Here is a 20992-nt window from a genome sequence, read left to right on the forward strand (position 1 = left end):
CTCCAGACCCGGCGGTCCGGGCACTGGGCGCGCGTCTCCGCTGGGCCCCGGAGACCAGCGGCCTACACGCGGAAGCCCGGGTAGTCGACCGTAGCCACGGCAACAGGGAGACGCGACGGGCCCGCCCAGCCGCGGGTACCCGCAACCCAGGCAGCGTCGCCCCGCGGCGCCTCGGGACCGACTGACCCCAGCCCCGCCCCGCGCTCCCGGCTCTCGCGAGCTTGAAGCTCCCGTGGGGCCGCAGGGGCCGACGGGAGCGGCGGCCGCGCTGAAGAGGGCCAAGATGGCGGCGGCGGCGGCTTCGCTTCGCGGGGCGGTGCTGGGCCCGCGGGGCGCGGGGCTGCCGGGCGCGCGGGCCCGGGGTCTGCTGTGCGGCGCGCGGCCCGGGCAGCTCCCGTTGCGGACGCCTCAGGTGAGCGCTGGCTCGGACCCGGTCGCCGCACGGCCCCGCAGCCCGTGAAGGTCACGGCGGGGAGGCTCCGGGCGCGGGCCAGCCAGCGGGGGAGCGGCCTCAGCCACCCGGCGCCCCTGCCGGGCCTCCGCTGCCTGCCGACCTAGGTGCCTCCCGGGAGTGGGGCCCGGCGCCCACTCCTCTGAACAGCCGAAGCGCCTCGTGCCGAGCGTGGGGGTGGCGGGGCGGGCTCCCGGCCGGGTCCGGGCTGAGGGCTTTACCCTGGGGGCGCACTCAGGCCCGCTCCTGTTCGGGCCTTCCGGACTGCACTGGGCCCGCGTCCTGAAGTGACCTCAGCCCGACCTCGGCCAGCTGCTGTGACCTTGGCCGGCCCCAGCACCCTTGCGCACTTCGGCGTGATCCCCGACCCAGGATCTGAGAACACGTCTCACACCCCTTCCTCAAGGCCGACTCGCGGTCCAGGGGTCAGCCGTGCGGAGGAGTGGGGCGGGCAGTGGCGCAGAGTGTGCTTTTGGCGGCCCCCAGGAGGTGGCCAGTGCTGGGTGATGAGTGGGAGAGGTAGGCGCCGAGAGTCAGATCCCCAGGTAGGGATGGGTGGTGTTCTGGCAGGCGCTGAGCGGGGCTCTTGCAGGCAGTGTCCTTGTCGTCGAAGTCTGGTCTGTCCCGGGGCCGGAAAGTGATGCTGTCTGCACTGGGCATGCTGGCGGCAGGGGGTGCAGGGCTCGCTGTGGCTCTGCATTCTGCCGTAAGTGCCAGTGACCTGGAGCTGCACCCCCCCAGCTATCCGTGGTCCCACCGCGGCCTCCTCTCCTCCCTGGACCATACCAGGTGTGCGGCTGGTTGGCTGGGGGAGTTTCTGGGTGGGGTGGAATCCGGGGCACCACTAACCCTTTCCCTCTCTTTAGCATCCGGAGGGGTTTCCAGGTATATAAGCAGGTGTGCTCCTCCTGCCACAGCATGGACTACGTGGCTTACCGCCACCTGGTGGGCGTGTGCTACACTGAGGATGAAGCGAAGGCTCTGGCGGAAGAGGTGGGGGGCCTGGGGATGCTGCAAAGGACCCAGGGGTTGGGGCTCCCACTGTGGAGGATAGACAGCAGGGTTGTAATGGTGCCTTTGGTGGCAGGTGGAGATTCAGGACGGCCCCAATGAAGATGGGGAGATGTTCATGCGACCAGGGAAGCTGTCTGACTATTTCCCCAAACCGTACCCCAACCCTGAGGCCGCCAGAGCAGCCAACAATGGAGCAGTGCCCCCTGACCTCAGCTACATCGTGCGAGCTAGGTACACCAGCTTCCTGCAGGGGGTGGGGGGAGGGGGGGAGGTCCAACTCGTGCCAGAAGCTGAGGAAGCTTGGATCTGGTCCTAGGCATGGTGGTGAAGACTATGTCTTCTCGCTGCTCACCGGCTACTGTGAGCCGCCCACTGGGGTGTTGCTACGAGAAGGCCTCTACTTCAACCCCTACTTCCCTGGCCAGGCTATTGGCATGGCCCCTCCCATCTACGACGAGGTCTTGGAGTTTGACGATGGTGAGGTCCCTACCCAAGGGTGGGCATGCCCCATTGCCTGGGATGCTCCCCTGGGTTCTCCTTGGTTGGGGCACTGTCTGTACATGTCTGAGGCAGCTTGTGGGCAGCCCTCACAGCCCTGTCCAGCTCAAGCCATTGTCTGTGTCCTGAGGGGGTCCTCCCATTCCTTTTGAAGCCTTGGGCAGGAACCCATCTATCATGGAGGGGATGTTCTAAAGGCTGTCCCAGGTTGGGCAGGGGTCCCAAGGGCATCCTTCACCATTTGTCCTTGGTCCAGGCACCCCAGCTACCATGTCCCAGGTAGCCAAGGATGTGTGTACCTTCCTGCGCTGGGCATCTGAGCCAGAACATGACCATCGAAAACGCATGGGGCTTAAGGTGAAAGGGTTGGGCAAGGGGGCAGTGGGCATGGCAGAGGGAGGGGCTGGGAGCCGGGCAGGGGTCCTTTCTGCCTCCTTTCTCTGAGCCTGCCTCATCCCCAGATGTTGATGATGATGGGCTTGCTGTTGCCCCTGGTCTACGCCATGAAGCGGCATAAGTGGTCAGTTCTGAAGAGCCGGAAGCTGGCATATCGGCCACCCAAGTGACCCTGCCCAGGGTCTGCTTGCCATCCTGTTTGAATGGGCCCTCAAGCCAAGAAGCCATCCTGGTTCTCTTCAGACGCCAGCTGGCCCTCTTGGCCAAGCCCCTCTTCCTCTGGGCAAAAGGGTGGAGGGGGCAGGAGACCCGGTTCAAGCTCAAAGTCCTTCAGCTTCTATCATGGAAATAAATTAAGTTTCTCAATGGACACATTTGAGCTATTGTGAGATGGGAGTGTAGTTTGCAGGGTCTTTGAGACTAAGACCTTGGCCCTCAGAGCTCCCAGGGATGTCCCATGTACTGTGATGCTGACTGCTGGCTGGGAGTCACAAACCGTTCTGGATGTGGGACAGGACGCAAAGACCTGTTAGAGAAGGTGGCAGCATTCATTGGGGTGGAGAGTACCTGGTCACAGAGGTGAAAAAAGCCTGGTTGGACATGGCCCAGGGATCTGCCAGAGTAACCAGCCAAGTGTCAGTGTGTTGAACCACTTGGTCTTCATCCTGAGGGCAGCAGAGGAGCCCTTGGCAGCATTCCAAAGGGAGGGGCCTGGTCTAAAGTAGGAGCTGTTTGGGGCTGGGCGTGACTGGGAGAGGGGGATACCTCTCACTTCTACTCAGGAAGCAGAGATAAGCAGGCAGAAACCACTTGGAATGTGCTCCTGGTCTCTTGCCTGGACAGTTAAGAGGGATCCACTGAGAAAGGGTCATGTTGGAGGGGAGCAGGGTAGTGGGCTGTCTAAGTATTTGTCATGGGATGGTCCCTCCTAGCAATCCACAGGCAACTGTGGTTGGGCCCAGGCCAGACAGCTAAGCAGAGCTAGGTCATGCAGCAACAGGCTGGAGGGAGGGAAACAGCAGTGGATCTGTCAGTGGTAGGAGGCCATGGACATGTTGCCTTAACAGTAGCACAGGGCCCTTAGCTTCTGAGCCTTTCTTGTCCCCAAGAAGAGAATGTAAGGCATCCTGGCTGGAACAGCCCCATGGAATTGTGGCCAATTAGGAGAACAGAGAGCAGAGTGAGAGAGAGGAGCTCTCAGGCATGGTCAGCTGGGGTGGGGGTGGGGGCACAGCAAGCCCTTTCACAGTATGAAGAGATCTTAGTACCATATCTCTAGGATCCCTGGGACTTGGGAGTCCAAGTAAGCTCTTGAGTAGCCACCTTAACCCGGCTGGAGAGCCCTACTGAGGTCCAGACTCTGCCCTCTCTCCACCAAGTTTCCTGGGTGGTACTGGGCCCTGTTCTCCATCTTCCCAGCAGCCCAGTCTGCACAAAGTGGGGGCACTCAGCTGGCTCAGAAGTATCTTTAATGACTCTGGCTTATTACTCCTCCCCCAGCTCTGTCCCCAGGGAGCAGTCAGTGGAGGTCCCCTGGGAGGTTTAGGAGAGCATCCAGGGACCTCGGTCCTGGAAGGGAAGGGCCATCCTCTCTCCTCGTGACCTGGGGGTAGGGGTAAAGATAGGTCATTTTGGTGTTCTGCCACCCTCCCCCATCCCATCCCCTTCCCTGCCTCTAGTACCATTGGCGACTGCTGGGTAGAGGCTGCAGGAAGGGAGTCCCAAGCGCAGGGTCTCTGGGTGCTACACATCTCACAGCCAGGCCGGCTTGGGGCATTGATAAAGGTGCAGGAAGGGCAGGGCCAGCCGGGCTGCGGGAGGGGACACAGTTGTTTACCCCTTCCTTCCAATGCTCACAACTGCCTAGGCCCACCTTACCTGGGCCCTTGCCTACCTGAAGGGGGCTGGGTAGGCTGGAGCTGGCTGGCTGAGGAGCTCGGAGCAGCCCCAATGACTGAGGAAACAGGTGGCCTAGTTCCCCATCCATCTTCTGGGGGCACTGAGGGCTGCATCCTATGGTAGAATGGGTAGGGCTAAGGGCCATGTCAGCTGCACCCCACGTTCCTCACCCCACCCCAATCAAGGACTGACCTGGGGCTTCTTGGGGGGCTGAGAGCAGATAAAGGAAAGCAGGGTCCCTGTCCTGCCAGACCCCATAGGAAGCGAGGCTGCGCTCGGGCACACACAGGCACTTCCCAATGACCCAGCGCTGCACAGCTGGCGGGAAGCCAAATTCCGAGAATACCTGGAGTCAGAGCATCAGGGCATGGCAGTGTCACCCAGGGTCCCTGCCCCCCAGCAAGGCTCCCCAGACCCTGTGCCCACCTGTTCCTGGAGGGCTGAGATGGTGCAGTGGGGGTGGACCTGAAGTGAGACGTGGGCAGAGGATGCAGCATCTTCAACTGTGACCTGTAGCCTGGGCCAGAATGTCAGTTGGGGGAATGACGGGGTGCCCAGGAGCGCTGGGAGGGTGGGATGAGGACAGAGTCCCAGGTCTCACCTGATGGGACCAGGAGGGAAGCAGCTCTCCTGGAGCTGGACACTGAGGGCCACATGATGCTGGGCCAGGATGGCTGCAGCTTGGGCTGCCCCCTTCTCATCTCCACCCTCAATGGCCCGGGCCAGACACCCTGCCAGCTCTTCTGCAACAAAAAAGAGTGCACCATCACAGATGGGCATGGCTCTTGCCCCAAACCTCTCCTTACCACCTGCCTTTACCTTTCTCCATCAAGTCTCCAGGACTCAGAACATCCACCTTGGCTTGGGGAGTCTTGGGTGTATGCACTTCAGGGGGACTGAGTGGGGAAACAGGACATGTTTCTGGGCCCAGGGCTGGAGGCAGGATGTCACTGCCTAGGAGGGAAGACATGGGGTGGCTGGTGGTCTCCCAAGATTCAGCCTCCCAGCAGAGCACTCACCTAGGCCTCTGCTCTCTTGACCTCAGGTTTCCAGGACCTTTGCCTCCTCCCTTCTCACCTCAGCCCATGCCAAGGCTCTGCCTTGGCCACACTTCAAGCCAGGCCTTCCCCCAAGACTTGGCCCTTGCAAGGGCCAAGGAACCCCTCAGGTCCCTGCTGACTCCTCTCAGAGCTGGAGCTGCACTTGTGCTCTAGAGTCTTCTGGATGTCCTGCGATCTGGTCCCACCTATGTCCCTCCTCCATGGAAGCCAGGCCACTTCTCTTGGCCTCCACAGGCCCTCTCAACCAGCCAGGGATATTCCCTTGACCTCACAGCAAAATGAAAGCCAGTGCACAGGAGTTTGCCCCTTCCTGCTTACCAGGAGCCCTGCAGTCAGCATGGCCTCTTCTTGGTACCCTCAGGGACCTCCATCCCCTTTCCTGACTCTATCCAGTATACCTTGGACTGCTCCCATTCCAAACAGGCCCTCTCAGGCCACTGTCTGCCCTAGATATCCTTACAGAGCTGGCCACTCTGTCTCCCCCTCTTCCCTTCCACTTGAGGCCCAGCCACCCAGTGCTGAGGCAGCTCAGGCCCTCAGAATTCTGAGCTGTCTGCCCACTGAGATAAGCAGGGCTCCCAAGTACCCAGCACCAGGCCTGGCCCAGCCACAGCGCATGCTCTTGCCTCAGGGCCTGTGTACCCACTGCTCTCTGGCTATGTTGTGGATCACACCTCTATCTTCAAATTTCACTAGGTGTCGCCTGGCTGGTGTGGCTCAGTGGTTGAGCACTGACTTATGAACCAGGAGGTCACAGTTCGATTCCTGGTCAGGGCACATACCCGGGTTGCGGGCTCGATCTCCAGTAGTGAGCATGCAGGAGGCACCCGATCAATGACTCTCATCATTGATGTTTCTATCCCTCCCTCCCTCTCTCTGAAATCAATAAAAACATATTAAAAATATATATTTTTTATTTCACTAGGTGTCACTTTAAGGAGGCTTTTGCTGCCTCCCTCTCAACACTCCCATCCCTCCCACCATCTGAATTTTATTTACTCATTTTATGTCTGCCTCCCCTCCAGAACTAAAAGCTCCAAGAGAGTAGAGAGCTGAAGTTTTATTCATGCTAAATCTCCAAGGCCTAAAGGAGTGCTTAGTCCAGAGCAGTACCGAGTATACACCTGGTAAGTCAGTGAATGAAAAAGCTTTTCTCCCTCTGCAAATGCTGTGTTGTCTGGGCCTCCGTAACATCATCTTGTATGGTTTTCTTCCTAACCCTCTAGTGGCAATTCTGATGCATCGGAGGGCTCTTTCCCTGATGCACTGTCTGACTGTCTGGCCTTCTCTCCTGCTGACCTTGATTAACCTTCCCTACCCCCAGTCTTTACCTCTCCAGAGCCCCAGCTCCAGCCCAGATTCACCTACTCCCACTCTCCCAGATACATAAAAACTGGGATACCTTCACGCCCTCCCAAACAGGACCTCTCTCTGGGAGCCCAAGGGTATTTGGTCCCCCATCTTTCTGTCTCAACCACTAACTCTTCGAATTAAACACCCACAGGATCCAGCCAATTCCATCTCCTAAGCATCTCTGGAAACATCCTTCTCTCCAGTCCTATCTGCACCATACCCTACAAATGCAGGTCTCAACCAATCTTAAGGAGCTCAAATCTGAGCCTGTCACTCTCCCACTGAATACCTTCTCATTGCTATTGATAGTGTCTTCTCACCCAGGTCCTGAGGGCCTGCTTGCTCTGCCCCTCCACACTTGTCTGGTTCTCCAGGCCCCAGCTCTTGGCCTCTGTTCCTTTTCTCCACTTTCTTCTGGGCACCTTCCCAGAATGCCAGCAGTGGGTAAGGTGGACCCAGCTTTATCCAGTACATTCCCCATCCAGGCCTAGGGCCAGGGCTACTCCTGCTCTCTCCCAACACAGCCCCTAGCCAACTAAATGAATCTTTGCTCTAGGGCACTGACCGTTCTGTCCCTCCACGGTGGCACCTCGAACCAGGGCTGCCCACCGCTGAGCTTCCTGAGGGTTGAGGAAGTGCAGGCTTAGGGTCCCAGGCCCTCCTGGTGGAGGCTGCAGCTCATGCTGGCTGGGACCTCGGATGGTGTAGGAGATTGACTCCAAGGGCCACTCCAAACTGACCTGAGGATGGGGAGAGTCCAAGCTCATGCCTCCCCGCAAGAACATACTGCATGATGACCAAAGGCATATGAGGTAACGTTTATAGGCCACTTACGTTGTCCTAAACTCTTTAAGGCTCATCATCTTACGAAACCCTCATAATAGTCCTATAAAAGTAAGTGCCAGACGGACTTACTTTTATAGACGACGGAACGGAAGTGACCTGCTACAGAGAACTCAACGGGCAAGTGGAGGGCCCTCGCCTCGGGCTCCGCGCCCCACCCAGGCCTCCAGGCGGCCCGCCTGCGCTGCTCCCACTCACCGCCCCGGGCCCTTCGCCTAGTAGCTCCAGCCGGAAGCGCCCAGGCCTCTTGGGGTCCGCGCTCAGATGCAGCCTCCGCAGCTGCGCCTCGGCGTCGGGTCCGGCGGCCAGGGGCCTCACGGCGGCGTGCACAGCCAGCAGCAGAGTGGCAGGGCCCGGGTCCGAGGTCGCCGCTGCTCCGCCCGCCGGCGGCGCCATCTCCGGTCCGGCAGTGTCTCGGCCCTCCGAGTCTGCTTCCGGGGGCTAGGGCCGCAGATCTCCTGCGTCGGCCGGAAACTGAGGCCTGAAGCCTGGGGTTCCGGGATCGGCCAGTGGATGGAAGCCCGGAGGGGTGGGGTGGGGTGGTTCTGGACTGGGCGAATCTGACCCTCCTGCTTTGCCCAGTATATACACTGTCCAAGGGTCTCAGGACACGGGCGGACGAGGCTGGGTCTGAAGACTTTTACGCCGGGGCAAAGTGTTAGGGGACGGATGCGCCGGCCAAGACTAGAAGACACGCGCGGTCCCGTCGCCCAAAGGTCTGGGCGGGCGGGGGGCTGCAGCCTAGTGGCCCGTGTCTACCCGCGAACCTGGGGAAGAGCTGGACGCCGCTCCCAGGCCCCTCTGGTTCTCCGCAGCCCGGTCCCACCCGCCCGGCTCAACTCCACCAGCCCCTCCTGGGAACCCCGTGGCTACCGGGGACGGGGCAGGCGAGGCCATGACCAATGAGCACCAGGAAGGAAGGCGGGTTTGGGCGGTGAGAAGAGTGACGGGCAGGTGCTGCAGCCAGTAGTTGTAAAAGACAGGACTGAGCGGCGGGTAACGTCCCCAATGGCTCTCCGAGCTCTCGATTGTAGCGGCAGGAGCCGGCCATTCAGAGGCGTGGGGCCGGGCTTTGCGGGCGCTTGTTGTCCGGCCGGGGGAGGCAGAGGTCGGTCGGTAGCTCGCTCGTTAGCTGGGACGATCTAGGGCGGTCGGCGGGCAGGTCAGTCGCGATAGTCGGGCGCCGTACAGGGGCGAGGCTATGTCGCGGTGGCAGCCCGGATGGGCCGGCACGGCCAGGAGTAACGGGATGTCGCCGCGGAGCTTCTTCCCCCGGATACAGTACGCCCCGAGCGGAGGCCGCGGCGCCGCCCTCCGGTTCTGAGGATCCCACGCTGCCCGGAACCCGCACGGCCTTCTCACCCGCACGAAGACCAACCGACCTGACCCGGCTTGGCTCTGCCCTGCCAGACAGAGCGCAGCGTAAGTAGGTAGGTGTCAGTCCTTTGCCCGGTGCCATATCGGGGCCTCCAGAACTACAGCCCCCAGCAGGCCTCGCGCCGGCGCATGCGCGTCTGGGGCGCACGGCCTTCTGGGATTTGTAGTTCGCGGCTAGGCTGGGGTTCGGCTAGACCGGGGCGGGTAGGCGGGTGCTGCGCGGCTGACACTGGATCCGCCGACTCTGGATCGGCCTAGCGGCCCGCGGACAGGCCATTCCGGGGTCGTAAGGCCTCCCTCTGCTACCGAAGAAACTAGGCACACTTTTGGAGAAGAGCCAAAGAGTCTATAGGTTTCCTCTTATCCTCGTTAGAAAGCGGCCCTTAGAGCAGGGAAGAGCGCGGCATCTAGGTGACCTCCAGCCCGAGCCCCAGGTGTCCGGGTTACAAACCGGGTGCGGGTTCTTACCCTGGCTAAGGAGTCGGGCCGGACGGAGAGTGCTGGATACAATTCCCTTTGCGGGCTCTTTTGTAGGGATGGGGAGTGTTGAGGGAGAGACTAAACCAGCAGTCTTGTGGTGAGCAGTAGCCCTTGTGTGCCTCCCAGCCTGGCCCCAGTACTCGAATGAGATGCAGGGGGTGTGGCTGAGTTGGTGCCTGGACTTGCCACAGCCAGGTAACAAGATCTCATCGCTTCTCCTGCCAGTGCTGTGGGTTTGGGCACAGGCTGTGGGAGGGACCCAGCTTGTTTACCTCGGCTCCATTTACGGGAGAGAAGGACTGAAGGTGGAGGTCCTGGGGCCAGATACCCATGGACTGGCCTGTTCCCAATCAGCACTAGCCTCTCGCAGCACGGGACCCCCTCTCCAAGGACATGAAGCTGTTAGAGAACTCGAGCTTTGAGGCCATCAACTCACAGCTGACTGTGGAGACAGGAGATGCCCACATCATTGGCAGGTGAGACTGGGGCTCTAGGGGCTGATGACTCAGGTCACTGTGCCCTGGTCCTGTGTTGAACTTGGGGGTGACTTACTCCACGGTCCCACCTGCATCCATCTTGCAGGATTGAGAGCTACTCATGTAAGATGGCAGGAGATGACAAGCACATGTTCAAGCAGTTCTGCCAGGAGGGCCAACCACATGTGCTGGAGGCACTGTCCCCACCCCAGACCTCGGGCCTCAGCCCCAGCAGGTGAGCCTGGGCACAGCCTGCCCACTGGGGGCTGTCGGGTGCAGGGTAGTACTGGGCTGATGCTTCTCTGTGCAGACTGAGCAAGAGCCAAGGTGGCGAGGATGAGGGCCCCCTCAGTGACAAGTGCAGCCGCAAGACCCTCTTCTACTTGATCGCCACACTCAACGAGTCCTTCCGCCCTGACTATGACTTCAGCACTGCCCGAAGCCACGAGTTCAGCCGGGAGCCTAGCCTCAGCTGGGTGAGGGTTGGGTAGGGGGAGGGACCCGCAGCCCATAGCTATACCCACTGTCCTCCCTCCCCCATTTTCAGTGGCTCCTGAGCTCTACCCAGTCCATGCCTGCTGTCCTGGTACCTAGTCAGCCTGAGCTGTGACTGTCCTAGGTGGTGAATGCAGTCAACTGCAGTCTGTTCTCGGCTGTGCGGGAGGACTTCAAGGCCCTGAAGCCACAGCTGTGGAATGCAGTAGATGAGGAGATCTGCCTGGCCGAATGTGACATCTACAGGTGGGCTTGCATCCCTGCAGTGGGCTCTGGGTATGCATGGCACTTGGGACCTCATATCAATCTCACCACACACTATCCAGCTACAACCCGGACTTGGACTCAGACCCCTTTGGAGAGGATGGCAGCCTCTGGTCCTTTAACTACTTTTTCTACAATAAGCGGCTTAAGCGGATTGTCTTCTTCAGCTGTCGCTCCATCAGGTTGGCACCTCTCCCTTACCCCAGCTCCCTGTTTGGCCCACCCCATTCCTGTCTTCCCTGGACATCCTCCCTGGGGTCAGCAGCAGGCCAGGGTGGACAGTCCTAAGAGTGGTTCCCCACCTCCCCAGTGGATCCACGTACACACCCTCAGAGGTGGGCAATGAACTGGACATGGAGCTGGGGGAGGAGGAGGAAGAGCTCAGAGACGGCGGCAGTGAGGGCGGATCTAAGGAGGCCAGCCCCATGGAGGACAGGTGTGTGATGGCTCCCTGGAGCCTGGGGTGGGCCCAGCAGGGTGGGGCCCCTCTGCCTGGTCTTCAGGGTGTTAGCTCCTCAAGGCTAGCTGTGTGCCTCCCTCTGTTCAGAGTCCCAGTAATCTGTATGTGAGGAGAAGCAGAGGCCCACGCTTCATCCAGCTCCAACCAGTGCCTGGACCTGCCCACCCGAGGGGCCCCAGGCCCTCCCCAGCTGCTGGCCAGACCCTGGCGCTGCCCACTTAGCCCTTTGGTTCCAGCCTATGGATGGTCACTCACCCCCCCAGACTCTGCTGCCCACATTGTGGCTGTACGGGACAGACAGCACAGGGCCTGGTGGGAACAGCCACTGCCCTGCCCAAACGAACTGACACAAACAGGAACAGCTGAACCACAGAGTTTATTTTTGTATTTTGTACTCTGATCCTTCACACTCCAGCCCAAGGAGCCTGAGACCCAGCAAGCAGGCCCCAACAGTCATTCGCCCTGGGCTTGGGCCACCTCTTGGCGCCCGCCTGTACTCCCCACCTTGCCTGTTGGGCAGTGTGCACTGAGTGTCACTTTGCTGCAGCTTGTTTGTTTCCAATAAAAGTTTATGTGACTTATTGTGGACCTCGGCTGTGTGGCAAGGGGGCGGGGCCTGTGTCGAGGGCGGGGCTACGTCATTTAGTATCCTAGCAACAGGCGGTAGGGGCGTTGAGCCGCCTGGACCTGCAGCCGCCAAAATGGAGACGGACGTATCCGGTGCAAGCAACCCGTTTTCAGTAGAAGGCAACAGCGAGACTCTGGACCCAGACCTGGACGACGCTGACAGCTGTGACGTCCCAGAGCCCGGGCCGCGCCGAGAACGGCAGGGTGAGGCGGCCGGCCCGGCAGGCTCCGCGGGCCGCCACAGCCCGGGGGCCTCGGCCGCAGTGACGGCGCCTTCCCGCTGGCCCGCAGGCCCGTCCTCCTCGGAGCCGGTCCCTCCGCTTCTCACCAGGAGCTCACGGGGGCAAGACGGGAGCCCAGGCGCCCGCCGGCTGTGGCTGCGCCTGCGGACAGGCCTCCGCAGCTTTGTGGAAAAGGTGCGACTGGCCCAAGGCTTCTTTCCTGGCCTGGCTTTCCCCCTCGGGGCCCCTCGCATGATCCCAGTCGATCCTCTTGGCTCCCCTAGGCGGGCGGGTACGCGTCTCTTCTGGTCCCCCAAGGTGACCGAGGCCTGCCCACCCTGGCCCGCAGGAAAAGAGATCAGAGCTGCGCGCGGCTCGCTTGACTCACGGACTGGAGCCACTGTGCCGCCTGGAGGTGGCGGCCGGGCTGCTGTCCGTGGCGCAGGACCCGGTGGGTAGACGCTTTGTGGTGCTGGACCGTGCGGGCCACCTGCACCTCCACAGAGAGGACGGCTGGGCTCATGAGAAGCTGCTGGCCCCCACCGCCCTCACGGGGCTGGTGGCAGTGCTGGGCCCGCTGGGCCGCTTGGGCCGCTTTGTGGGCTGGGGCCCTGCAGGGCTGGCCATCCTCAGGCCAGACCTCAGCCTGCTGTGGCTGAGTGAGCCAGGAGTGGGTAGGTCACCCCACCGCGAGCCCATCTGCTGTCTTCCAGTGCCCGACTTGGGGCTGCTGCTAGTGGCCGAGGCGGGCGGCGGCCTGGCGCTCTGGAAGTTCCGGTTAGGGGGTCGCTGTCTGTCGCCCTGCGGGTCACCTCTGCAGCCTCCGTTAAGTTCCACCCATGCGCTCACACGTCTGGCTTTGGGGCCTCTGTCTCCCAACCACACCCCTTGCTGCTTGGCGGCCTATGGCTCGGCTGTGCTCACCTTTGATCTGCACACGTGGGCTGTCATAGATGTGTGCCAGGATCTGCACAAAACGTGAGGGGGGCCCCAGGGACGGGGGACCTTGAGGCAAGTCCCCCCGGGAAAGCCGGTTTGGTCAGGGGGCAGGCACGCTCACATGAGGTGATGCCGAGTTGGCTGGGCCTTTCCCCCCAGCACCATCTCTGACCTGGCATACTGTGCAGAGGTAGAGGCCACAGTGACAGCTTCCCGAGACAGCACGGTGAAGGTGTGGGAGACCGACTGGCAGATCCGAATGGTGTTCGTGGGCCACACAGGTACACCGCGCCACTGAGGCTCCGGAGGCCTCTCTCCGCCCTGCCTGAAAGAGCGTTGGGCTGTCCAGAACCTCCAGCAGCTCTGGCTACCACGCTTCTTTACGTTGGTCGTAACCCAAGCTGATGGTTTCCCTTCCCTTAGTCCCTGGTGTGCCCAGGTGACCTCCTTCCCCCCGCCAGGCCCTGTGACAGCTCTGGCCGTGCTCCCGAACACATCCCTGGTGCTGTCCGCCTCGCAGGACGGGACACTTCGGACGTGGGACCTGCAGGCGGTGGCACAGGTGGGCGAAGTGACACTGAGCAGCTGGGGCCAGGACGCGCGGTCAGGGTGCGTGAGCCGCCTGCTGGCGCCCGCCGGCCTGGGCTGGCCGGTGCTCGCCCTGCGAGCAGGCGGCGTGGAGCTGTGGCGCCTGCGCGAGCTCTACTCGCCGCTGGCACAGCTGTCCGCGCCCGTGCTCCACCTGCAGGTGGCGCCCGAGCTGCCCCTGCCTCCGCACCCGCCGTTGCCCGCGCGCCTCGTGTGCGCGTGCGCGGACGGCTCGGTCTACCTGGTGTCCGCCGCCACCGGGTGCACCGTGAGCGCGCTGCTGCTGGAGCCCGGGGATCGCGCGGCCGCCGTGGCCTACTGCCTGCCGCGCGAGCTGCTCTGGCTGCTGACGCGCGCTGGCCACCTGGTGTGTGCCAGCGCAGCAGGCTGCCCCATGCGTGTTCTGTACCGCGTGTGCCCGCCACCCTCCCCAGCGCCCAGGCCCTGCTGCCTGCACCTCTACAGTCACCTCACAGACCCCAGCAGCGCATTTGCCAGCTGGGAGACAGTGCGCCAGCGCCAAGGCGAGCTGTGCCGCAGCGACATCCGAGCCTGGAAAGACAAGAACCGGTAGTTGTCAGAGCCAGTGAGGGCTGGGAGGGCCTACAGGGCCTGCGCCAACAGGCTGTTGTCGCCTGTAGGTACCTGCCGGTGGTGGGACACACGGATGGCACACTGTCGGTGCTCAGCTGGCACACATCGCAGACTGTCTTCCATACAGAGGCGCACTGCCCTGGCCCGATCACTGCCATTGCATCGACCTGGAACAGCATCGTGTCCTCTGGTCAGTACCTCCTACCCCCCACTTCCATAGTCGGGAACCCCTTTCCTACCCAAAGGCCCAGCCCTGGCTCCGCCCAGTAGGCGGAGACTTGACGGTGAAGATGTGGCGCGTCTTCCCCTATGCTGAGGAGAGCCTGAGCCTGCTGCGGACCTTCTCCTGTGGCCACCCTGCCCTACTGCTCTGTGCACTTGGGAAGTGTGTCACGGTGGCCTTTGAGGACCCGGACAGCGTCACCTATGGCCTGGTGCAGTTTGGCCTGGGCAACAGCCAGCGCTATGACCACCGGCCCCAGGATGACCACATGGACCACATCACTGGTGAGAGGTCAGGGCAAAGGTGAAGCCCAAGCCACCATATGGTCCTGGTTCTTGACTCTGAGCCCCGGCCCCCAGGCCTGTGCTGCTGTCCCACGCTCAAGCTGTACGCCTCCTCCAGCCTGGACTGCACCATCAGAATCTGGACTGCAGAGAACCGCCTGCTGCGGTGGGCTGGGGCCCTGAAAGATGCAGGGAGGGAAGGCCAGGCTGGGAGCCTGGGGGCAGCCAGTTGGGATCCCCTACCTCTACAGAGACAAGTGGCTGAACAGGGGAGAGAGGACTTGCCCCTCCTGTTCCATCTGTTTCCTGCTCTTTGGAGCAGGGCTGGACTCTTGCCTGGGACATCCCTCCCTCCAGGCTCCTGCAGCTAAATGGAGCTCCTCAGGCCCTGACCTTCTGCAGCAACAGTGGGGACCTGGTGCTAGCCCTGGGCTCCCGCCTCTGCCTGATATCCAACCGGCTCTTCCTGCCCACGTCCTACCTGGTTAAGGTGTGCAGTGGGGACAGGGTGTGTGGGGGGGGCTGCTGCGGGCAAACAAGCCTGCTAGGCGAGGGCTCTGTGCTCCTTTCCCTGCTCAGAAGCTGTGCCAGGAGGTCCCTGATGTGGTCGATGACCCTCCACTGCCACTGACCAGCCAGGAGTTGCTGACCTCATCCCAGCTGCAGAGGCTTGCCAACCTGCATGGGGTGGCCAGCCTCAGGTCAGCCAGCAGGCCCGCTGAGCTGTCCTGGAAGCCCCCACCCATCTCCCCTCGCTCATGGTTTGACTGTCTGCCCCCAGCATCCCAGCATGAGGTCCCAGGGCTCCCAGGCACCTGAGGCCACCTCAAGCCTGTCCCAGCCCTATCATCCCCATGCCTGTCTCCTGTGCCCTATCAGGGGCCTGGACACCCTCCTGAATTTTTGTCCCTGCCTCAGCCCAATCCCACTTAGTGTCCTACCTGTGCTCATCCCTGTCTGCAGCATGGCCTTGTCTTTCACCCATCGCCAGACAGCAGTACCTCAGCAGCCGCTGTTGGAGGAGGTGGGGTGGGTCCTGACCCCCTCACCACTCCAATCCCCAGCCCTCCTTCCTGCCCAGGCTTGGGCCACACCCCTGCAGTCCCTGGGGCAGGTCTGGGATCACTGTGGTTATCTGGGAAGCACATGGCAAGACTCAAGGAAGAATGAACTGACTCCTGACCCCTATTGCAGGACCTGGAAGCCTTAGTTGCCCGGGACCAAGACCTTCAACAGCTGAGACTGGGGCAGGTGGTCCCAGCAGGCCGGCCCCCACCCTCCTGGCAGCAGCAGCAGGAGGCCTTTGACAACTACCTGTGTCTGATCTATGGCCCAGCCCTGCTGGTGTGTGGGGTGCCTCCCCCAGCACCAGCCCTGACCCAGCCACTCCCTTCATTCTGGGGCTCTTACACCACCTACCTGCCCTGCCTGCCACCCCTCCCAGGGCATGCATTCTCAAACAGAGTCCCAGCAGTGGAACACCGTGACCCTCACAGTGGAGAGAAAGACCTGGAATGTATGCACGCTGCCCAGAGCTGCCTCCAGTCTCGGGAAGGCTGGGGCCTGCACTGAAGTCCCCAAAGCACCAACAGCCCTGCCTTCACAGGACTGGGGGACACTGGGCCAGCACTTTGCCTGCCCCTCCCAAGTCACCTTGCCTATCCCATCCACCCACCAGCGGGTACACAGCAGGACATCCCAGGTGAGGCCTCCCACCCCTGCTACTCCTCTGCCATGACCTCAGGACACTGCCCCCCGCCCTGTGACTCCTCCTCCCATGCCCCAGCTGCTGGCCCGCTCCTCCCTGAGCCTCAGTGTGGACCTGCAGCTGCAGTCAGAGCAGCTCCACCAGGAGAGGTCTGTGACCCTGGACCCACCATCTTCTCACCTGCAGCACAGGGTGAGGGGCCCAGGCCAGTGGGATGCTGCCTGCCCAAGGCAGAGCTGCAGGAGCACTGAGTCCATGCTCAGCACTGAGCCCCTGTCCCATCCCCAGATCCCCCTGCTGCTGGAAAGGCGGCCCAAGGAGCTTCTCTCTAACCTCAAGGGCTTCTTTCCTGCCACCGTTCAGCCCTACACGGTGAGACATACACATTCTCCAGAGGCATCTCCCTCCAGGGGTCACCCTGCTTGGGTACCCCATCTTCCCTCTGCTGCAAACTTTTGTGTCCAAATCTGATCTAGGGCCATACCCACCTGCAGCCCTTGTTCCCACCCCCTCCCCTGCCTGCCCAGTTTCAATGCCACTGCTTTGTGGGCCCTGACTGCTTGCTCTCTGGGAGCAGTTCCAGAGGGTCTGGGGCTCCTGGAGCAGACACTGGACAAACCAGAGCCTCTGCCAGCTGGTTGTGCCTACATGCCCCTCACAGTCTCCTCCCTTCAGGAGACCAAAGTCCATGGGAGCTGAACCCTTGCAAGTCACCAACTTCCCAACCCAGATGCCCAGATAGGCCTCTGCCCCTCCCTCAGCACACATCTGGCACTATCACTGGCCCACATGGCTACTGACCCTTCCAGATGCTGCACCACATATGCAAGCCCAGAACAGCCCGCTTCAGGCTCCTATCCCCCACCCCCCACTTCTTATGGGTGTCCCTGGTCCAGAGCCAGGGCCCAAGTCCTGTGGAGAGCATGTGGGGTATCAGGGTGACCCAGATTTCCCTCATTGGTTACCACCGTTGGTGGCTCCCTAACTGCCCTTCCTCTGATTTCTGAAAGCTCCCTCTGCCTGTCTGTGTGTTGGGGGCAGGGCTGGGGGACCAGTTCACCTCTTGGAGACCTGGCAGGGAGCTGGGCTGGTGGCAGGGGTGCTCTTCCCAGGCGGTCCCTGGGATAGGGCCTACTGTGATGTGCTCTACCTCCAGGACCTGCCAAGGCCCATCCAGTTCCCAGGCTGGGTCCCCAACTCCGTGGTGCTGCAGCAGATGTGGCTGCCCAGGGAGGTCAGCGGCCCTGGAGCCCTTCCCCAGCTCACCGTCCCCGGCGCACTCGAGGCAAGGGGTGGGGCTGGGACTCGCCTTGCGGGGCTGGGGAGGGCTGGGGGCGCCGAAGCATGCCAGGGGTCACTCACACTCTCCCCCGCAGCCAGGGGCGAGCCGGGACGACCTGTGGCTGTTGCGGGGCAGGCCGCACCGCATCAAGGGGCAACAGAAGCTCATCCAGTGGCCGGGTGAAGAGGGGGCCGACGGCGAGGACGAGCAGCTGGGTCTGCAGGGGGCCTCGGGCCTTCTGAGCCCCCCCCCGGAGCCCTCCAGGGAACTGCGGCCCGAGGAGGACGAGCTGTCGGCTCAGGTGGGCTCCGGGGCGGGGCTCGGCGGCGGCGCGGAGGAGCGCGCAGGGCCTGCAGCCGCCGCTCCCGCCCCGCAGAGCTCCGAGTCCTGGACCCGGAGGAGCTCGGGCGACAGTGCGGCGGCGACAGCGACCTGCTTGCGCCGCCACCGGCACCCCTCCGGGCGCTCGCTCTGGGAAGCGCGCTATGGGCACCTGCCCCGGTTCCTGCGCCCATTCGTGATCCAGAACTGGTTCAAAAAGCTGCTCCCCGTCTTCACGCTGCAGGTCTGGAGGACACCCCGGGAGCGGGGGGCGGGGGCGCGGAGGCAGGCTCAGCTCGCGGCCCCCGCAGGCATACCCCGAGGCCGGCACGGCGGACGGCCTGGCCGCGCTGCTCGCCGACCTGCTGCCCGCCGCCTCCTGGGCCGACCGCGCGCACGTGCTGCGCGCGCTGCTGCGGCTGCTGCCCGACGTGGGCGGAGACCTCCGCGGCCGGCTGCGCGGCGTCCTGCTGCGCCTGCTCAACCTGGACCAGCCCCCCAGCCTCCAGGTCGGCCCGCCGCCCCGCCCCGCCCCGCCCCGCCGGCCCGCCCCCGCGCCCCTGCCCGCCGCGCCACTCACGCCCACCCCTCGGGCCCAGGACCCCGCGCAGAAGCAGTTCGTGCTGCTGGCGCTGCAGCTGCTCCTGGCCTGCTCGCTGGAGTCCCGCGACGTGGTGCTGGAGCTCATGTCCTACTTCCTCTACTCGCCCGCCTCCTGCAGGTGAGGCTCGCTCCGCACACCCTCCTCCAGCAGGGGCGGCGAGGCAGGGCTCTGCATAAGCCGCCCTTGCCCGTCTCAGGCCTGAGCTCAAGAAGCTGCTGGATGGGCTAGGCCTTCAGGACCCGGAGGGCTTCCTGTCCAAGGAGATGATGACCTGGGTCCAGGACCAGGACTTGCACTCCAAGGCTGCACTGCGCAGTTGCTGTTGCCAGAAGCTGAAGGAAATGATCCGTCACCTGCAGGTCTGGGTGGGCAGGGGTGGGGCAGACCACCTGCCAGTGTAACCTCTTGCCTTCTCCCAGGGCTTTCCCCAAGTCCAGGGAGGAGAGCCAGGTGAGGCTGCTAGGTTCCTTGCCTCGATCTAGATCTGGGCGTCACCTGTCCTCCCGGGCCCGCATCTCTCAGGATCTTTCTGCTCTTTTCCGGGAGGGAGTCTGCAGTGGGGTCAGGCTGGGACCCAGGACCACCACCACTCCTTGGGCCCAGATATACCCTCCACCAGTCACCTCTCCCACAGACAGAAACCTCGCAGCCGTCTGTAGCCAAGTTGTCGGAGATGCTGCCCAAGATCTCTGAGACAGCACTTTCACCTCCATCCAAGGAGACTCTGTCACAAATTTCCATGGTCTCTGGGGCACCCATTCATAGCTCTGCGACCCCCTCAGTCCACTCCTTGACACCCTCAAGTATCTCTTGGACGCCCTCGCTGGTGGTCTTGCCTGGGGAGCCGGGCTCAGCTGCCCTAGATTCCCAGGCCCAGGAGCTGCTCTCACAGATTCACATCTGGCGCACCCGCCGCACACTCTCAGAGACACTGGTGCCCTTCTACTCCCTGCCCGGTGTCCACCTGCGTTCCTCGGCACCGGACGCACTGCCTGACCACCCACTGCCACTGGAGCAGACAGACTGGTCACAGTCGAAGATGTTGGACCTGGAACCGATTGATGCACTCAACTTCTTCTGTGAGCAGCAGCGGGCGTGGCAGCCAAGCTCCCTGCAGGAGGAGCCTGAGGGCCTGTGCCTGCACCCACGCACACCGGTGCCCAATGCGGTGGTGCCACAGCCCCGCCATCACCTGTGAGCTGCTGAGGGCTCCAGGCATGGGCTGGGGCAGGGTTCACAGGGGGTGGCTGAGGGCCTGGCTCAGTCAAACCCATCTCCTTACCACCCCAGGCCCGACCCCATCCTAAGGCTTCAGGAGACCAAGATCCAGAGTTCTCCAATGAGACAGAGGGGTGAGTGGGGACAGGGGTAGAGATTGGACCCTGAGCTTCACTCCCAAATCCATCACAGCCTAGGTCTCTCAGGGCCTCAACCTTATCAGAGGCCTCACTGTCCTACTGGCCCCAGGCCAGATGCTATCCCGGCATTGGGAGGGCCACACCCTGGACAGCTCTATCCGGATGCTGAAGCTGCCGCTGCCTCGGGTGGAACTTCGGCCTTTCCCCTCGGACTGGCCCAGGCCTGGCCGTCCACTGCCGCCCCTGCTCCTGCAGCCCACCCTGCAGCGCTACTTCATACCAGACCACGCAGACCCGGACATCTACGGCTGACCTGGCTGGCGACCTTGGCCTAACCCCTTTCCCAGCCTCCCTTTCCTTCCAGCAGGGGCTCAGGACACAGCTCTTCACCTGGCTATTCACCCCTGGCCAAGACCCGGGGCTGGAATAAAGTCCAGCCAGTAAACTGGATGCCATGACCATCTTTGGGGGCCACTGGGGTCAGCAGGGAAGTCCAACTGATGGAGTGGGTGGGACAGGGTCTGGGGTTTGGTCAGCCCATCGTAGGGCAGCCCTGCTGGTGGGCTAGACCTGTCTACCCAGGCAGGGACCCATGGTGGGGTTTGTCCCTGCTCAGGCACTCAGCCAACATTAGTCAATTACTGGAGGCAAGATGGGAGGGGATACTAATAAGGCAGCAAGTAGCCAGATGTCCTGGGGAGAGGGGAGGGTCTGAGTGACCACAGGTGTGGGTGGGCTTCGGTCTTTTGATGCAGGTGAAGCCAGGAGTCTGTTGGTGCATTGTTACCTTTAGGCTAGAAAGAAGAAAAACCCAAGAAGCAATAAAGTGTCCTCAGGAAACTTCAACTTAAACACCGCCAGGAGACAGATTTTATCTGTGTAGTGCAGGGCCTAGAAGGTCTCCTGAACTTCCATGGTTTTTCAGGGACCCACGTGCACACTGGCTACTTGGCCTGCTTTGAGAAAGGGCCTATTCTAGCTTTTACACCCTTCTGTTGGGCTACCCGAGCAGCAATTTCTTACAAGTGTTTTCAGCCTCCAACTTTAGAGGTTTCTTCTCAATGGCTTTATGGTTATATCTGGCCTCCCACAACCCCCAGGTTGTGCAGAGGGTCTTAATATGGGACTATTGGCTGGGTGGCTCTTTTGAGGCCAATCAGGGCCAGTAGTTCCCAG

At 62.2% G+C, this 20992-nt stretch overlaps 4 protein-coding genes across 9 annotated transcripts; 3 read left to right on the top strand and 1 right to left on the bottom strand.

The window, feature by feature from the left end:
• Window positions 1-244: 244 nt before the first annotated feature.
• Window positions 245-2729, top strand: CYC1 (cytochrome c1). 2 transcript variants are annotated; one of them, XM_081117449.1, is made up of 7 exons: window positions 245-412; window positions 1044-1240; window positions 1318-1444; window positions 1539-1696; window positions 1782-1942; window positions 2220-2320; window positions 2425-2729. In XM_081117449.1, exons 1-7 carry the CDS (start codon window positions 284-286, stop codon window positions 2527-2529), a joined length of 978 nt encoding a protein of 325 aa, XP_080973575.1. In that variant the 5' UTR covers window positions 245-283; the 3' UTR covers window positions 2530-2729. The 2 variants fall into 2 exon arrangements, with proteins under 2 accessions (XP_080973575.1, XP_080973576.1); XM_081117450.1 differs by lacking the exon at window positions 245-412 and adding an exon at window positions 464-970.
• SHARPIN (SHANK associated RH domain interactor) lies at window positions 2700-8371 on the bottom strand (the record flags this gene model as incomplete). 3 transcript variants are annotated; one of them, XM_081117446.1, is made up of 9 exons in its annotated part: window positions 7714-8371; window positions 7238-7412; window positions 5078-5212; window positions 4860-5001; window positions 4685-4775; window positions 4451-4604; window positions 4254-4372; window positions 4042-4170; window positions 3812-3962 (listed from the first exon to the last, which is right to left on the bottom strand). In XM_081117446.1, exons 1-9 carry the CDS (start codon window positions 7909-7911, stop codon window positions 3879-3881), a joined length of 1227 nt encoding a protein of 408 aa, XP_080973572.1. In that variant the 5' UTR covers window positions 7912-8371. The 3 variants fall into 3 exon arrangements, with proteins under 3 accessions (XP_080973574.1, XP_080973572.1, XP_080973573.1); XM_081117447.1 differs by having other exon boundaries at window positions 4860-4998; window positions 7714-8053; XM_081117448.1 differs by lacking the exons at window positions 3812-3962; window positions 4042-4170 and adding an exon at window positions 2700-2885 and having other exon boundaries at window positions 7714-8053.
• A 193-nt stretch (window positions 8372-8564) lies between these two features.
• On the top strand, window positions 8565-11649 carry MAF1 (MAF1 homolog, negative regulator of RNA polymerase III). 3 transcript variants are annotated; one of them, XM_081117451.1, is made up of 8 exons: window positions 8565-8945; window positions 9727-9848; window positions 9955-10083; window positions 10159-10324; window positions 10468-10589; window positions 10670-10789; window positions 10918-11043; window positions 11155-11649. In XM_081117451.1, the coding sequence occupies exons 2-8, from the start codon at window positions 9766-9768 to the stop codon at window positions 11174-11176; spliced, it is 768 nt and encodes a 255-aa protein (XP_080973577.1). In that variant the 5' UTR covers window positions 8565-8945; window positions 9727-9765; the 3' UTR covers window positions 11177-11649. The 3 variants fall into 3 exon arrangements, with proteins under 3 accessions (XP_080973577.1, XP_080973578.1, XP_080973579.1); XM_081117452.1 differs by having other exon boundaries at window positions 8572-8937; XM_081117453.1 differs by having other exon boundaries at window positions 8600-8945; window positions 9743-9848.
• A 119-nt stretch (window positions 11650-11768) lies between these two features.
• On the top strand, window positions 11769-20259 carry WDR97 (WD repeat domain 97; the record flags this gene model as incomplete). The annotated part of the gene is given in 22 exon segments (XM_081116920.1): window positions 11769-12110; window positions 12265-12893; window positions 13014-13135; window positions 13316-14012; window positions 14084-14226; window positions 14307-14543; window positions 14619-14709; window positions 14901-15033; window positions 15123-15244; window positions 15507-15567; window positions 15738-15887; window positions 15988-16278; window positions 16282-16443; window positions 16540-16623; window positions 17408-17536; window positions 17628-18098; window positions 18166-18363; window positions 18454-18575; window positions 18655-18817; window positions 19093-19652; window positions 19749-19810; window positions 19926-20259. Coding segments are annotated over 22 exon segments (5172 nt in total). The 3' UTR covers window positions 20129-20259.
• Between the last annotated feature and the right edge of the window lie 733 nt (window positions 20260-20992).

This window comes from Miniopterus schreibersii (genome assembly GCF_964146895.1).
Source record: "Miniopterus schreibersii genome assembly, chromosome: 17".
Lineage (NCBI taxonomy): Eukaryota > Metazoa > Chordata > Mammalia > Chiroptera > Miniopteridae > Miniopterus > Miniopterus schreibersii.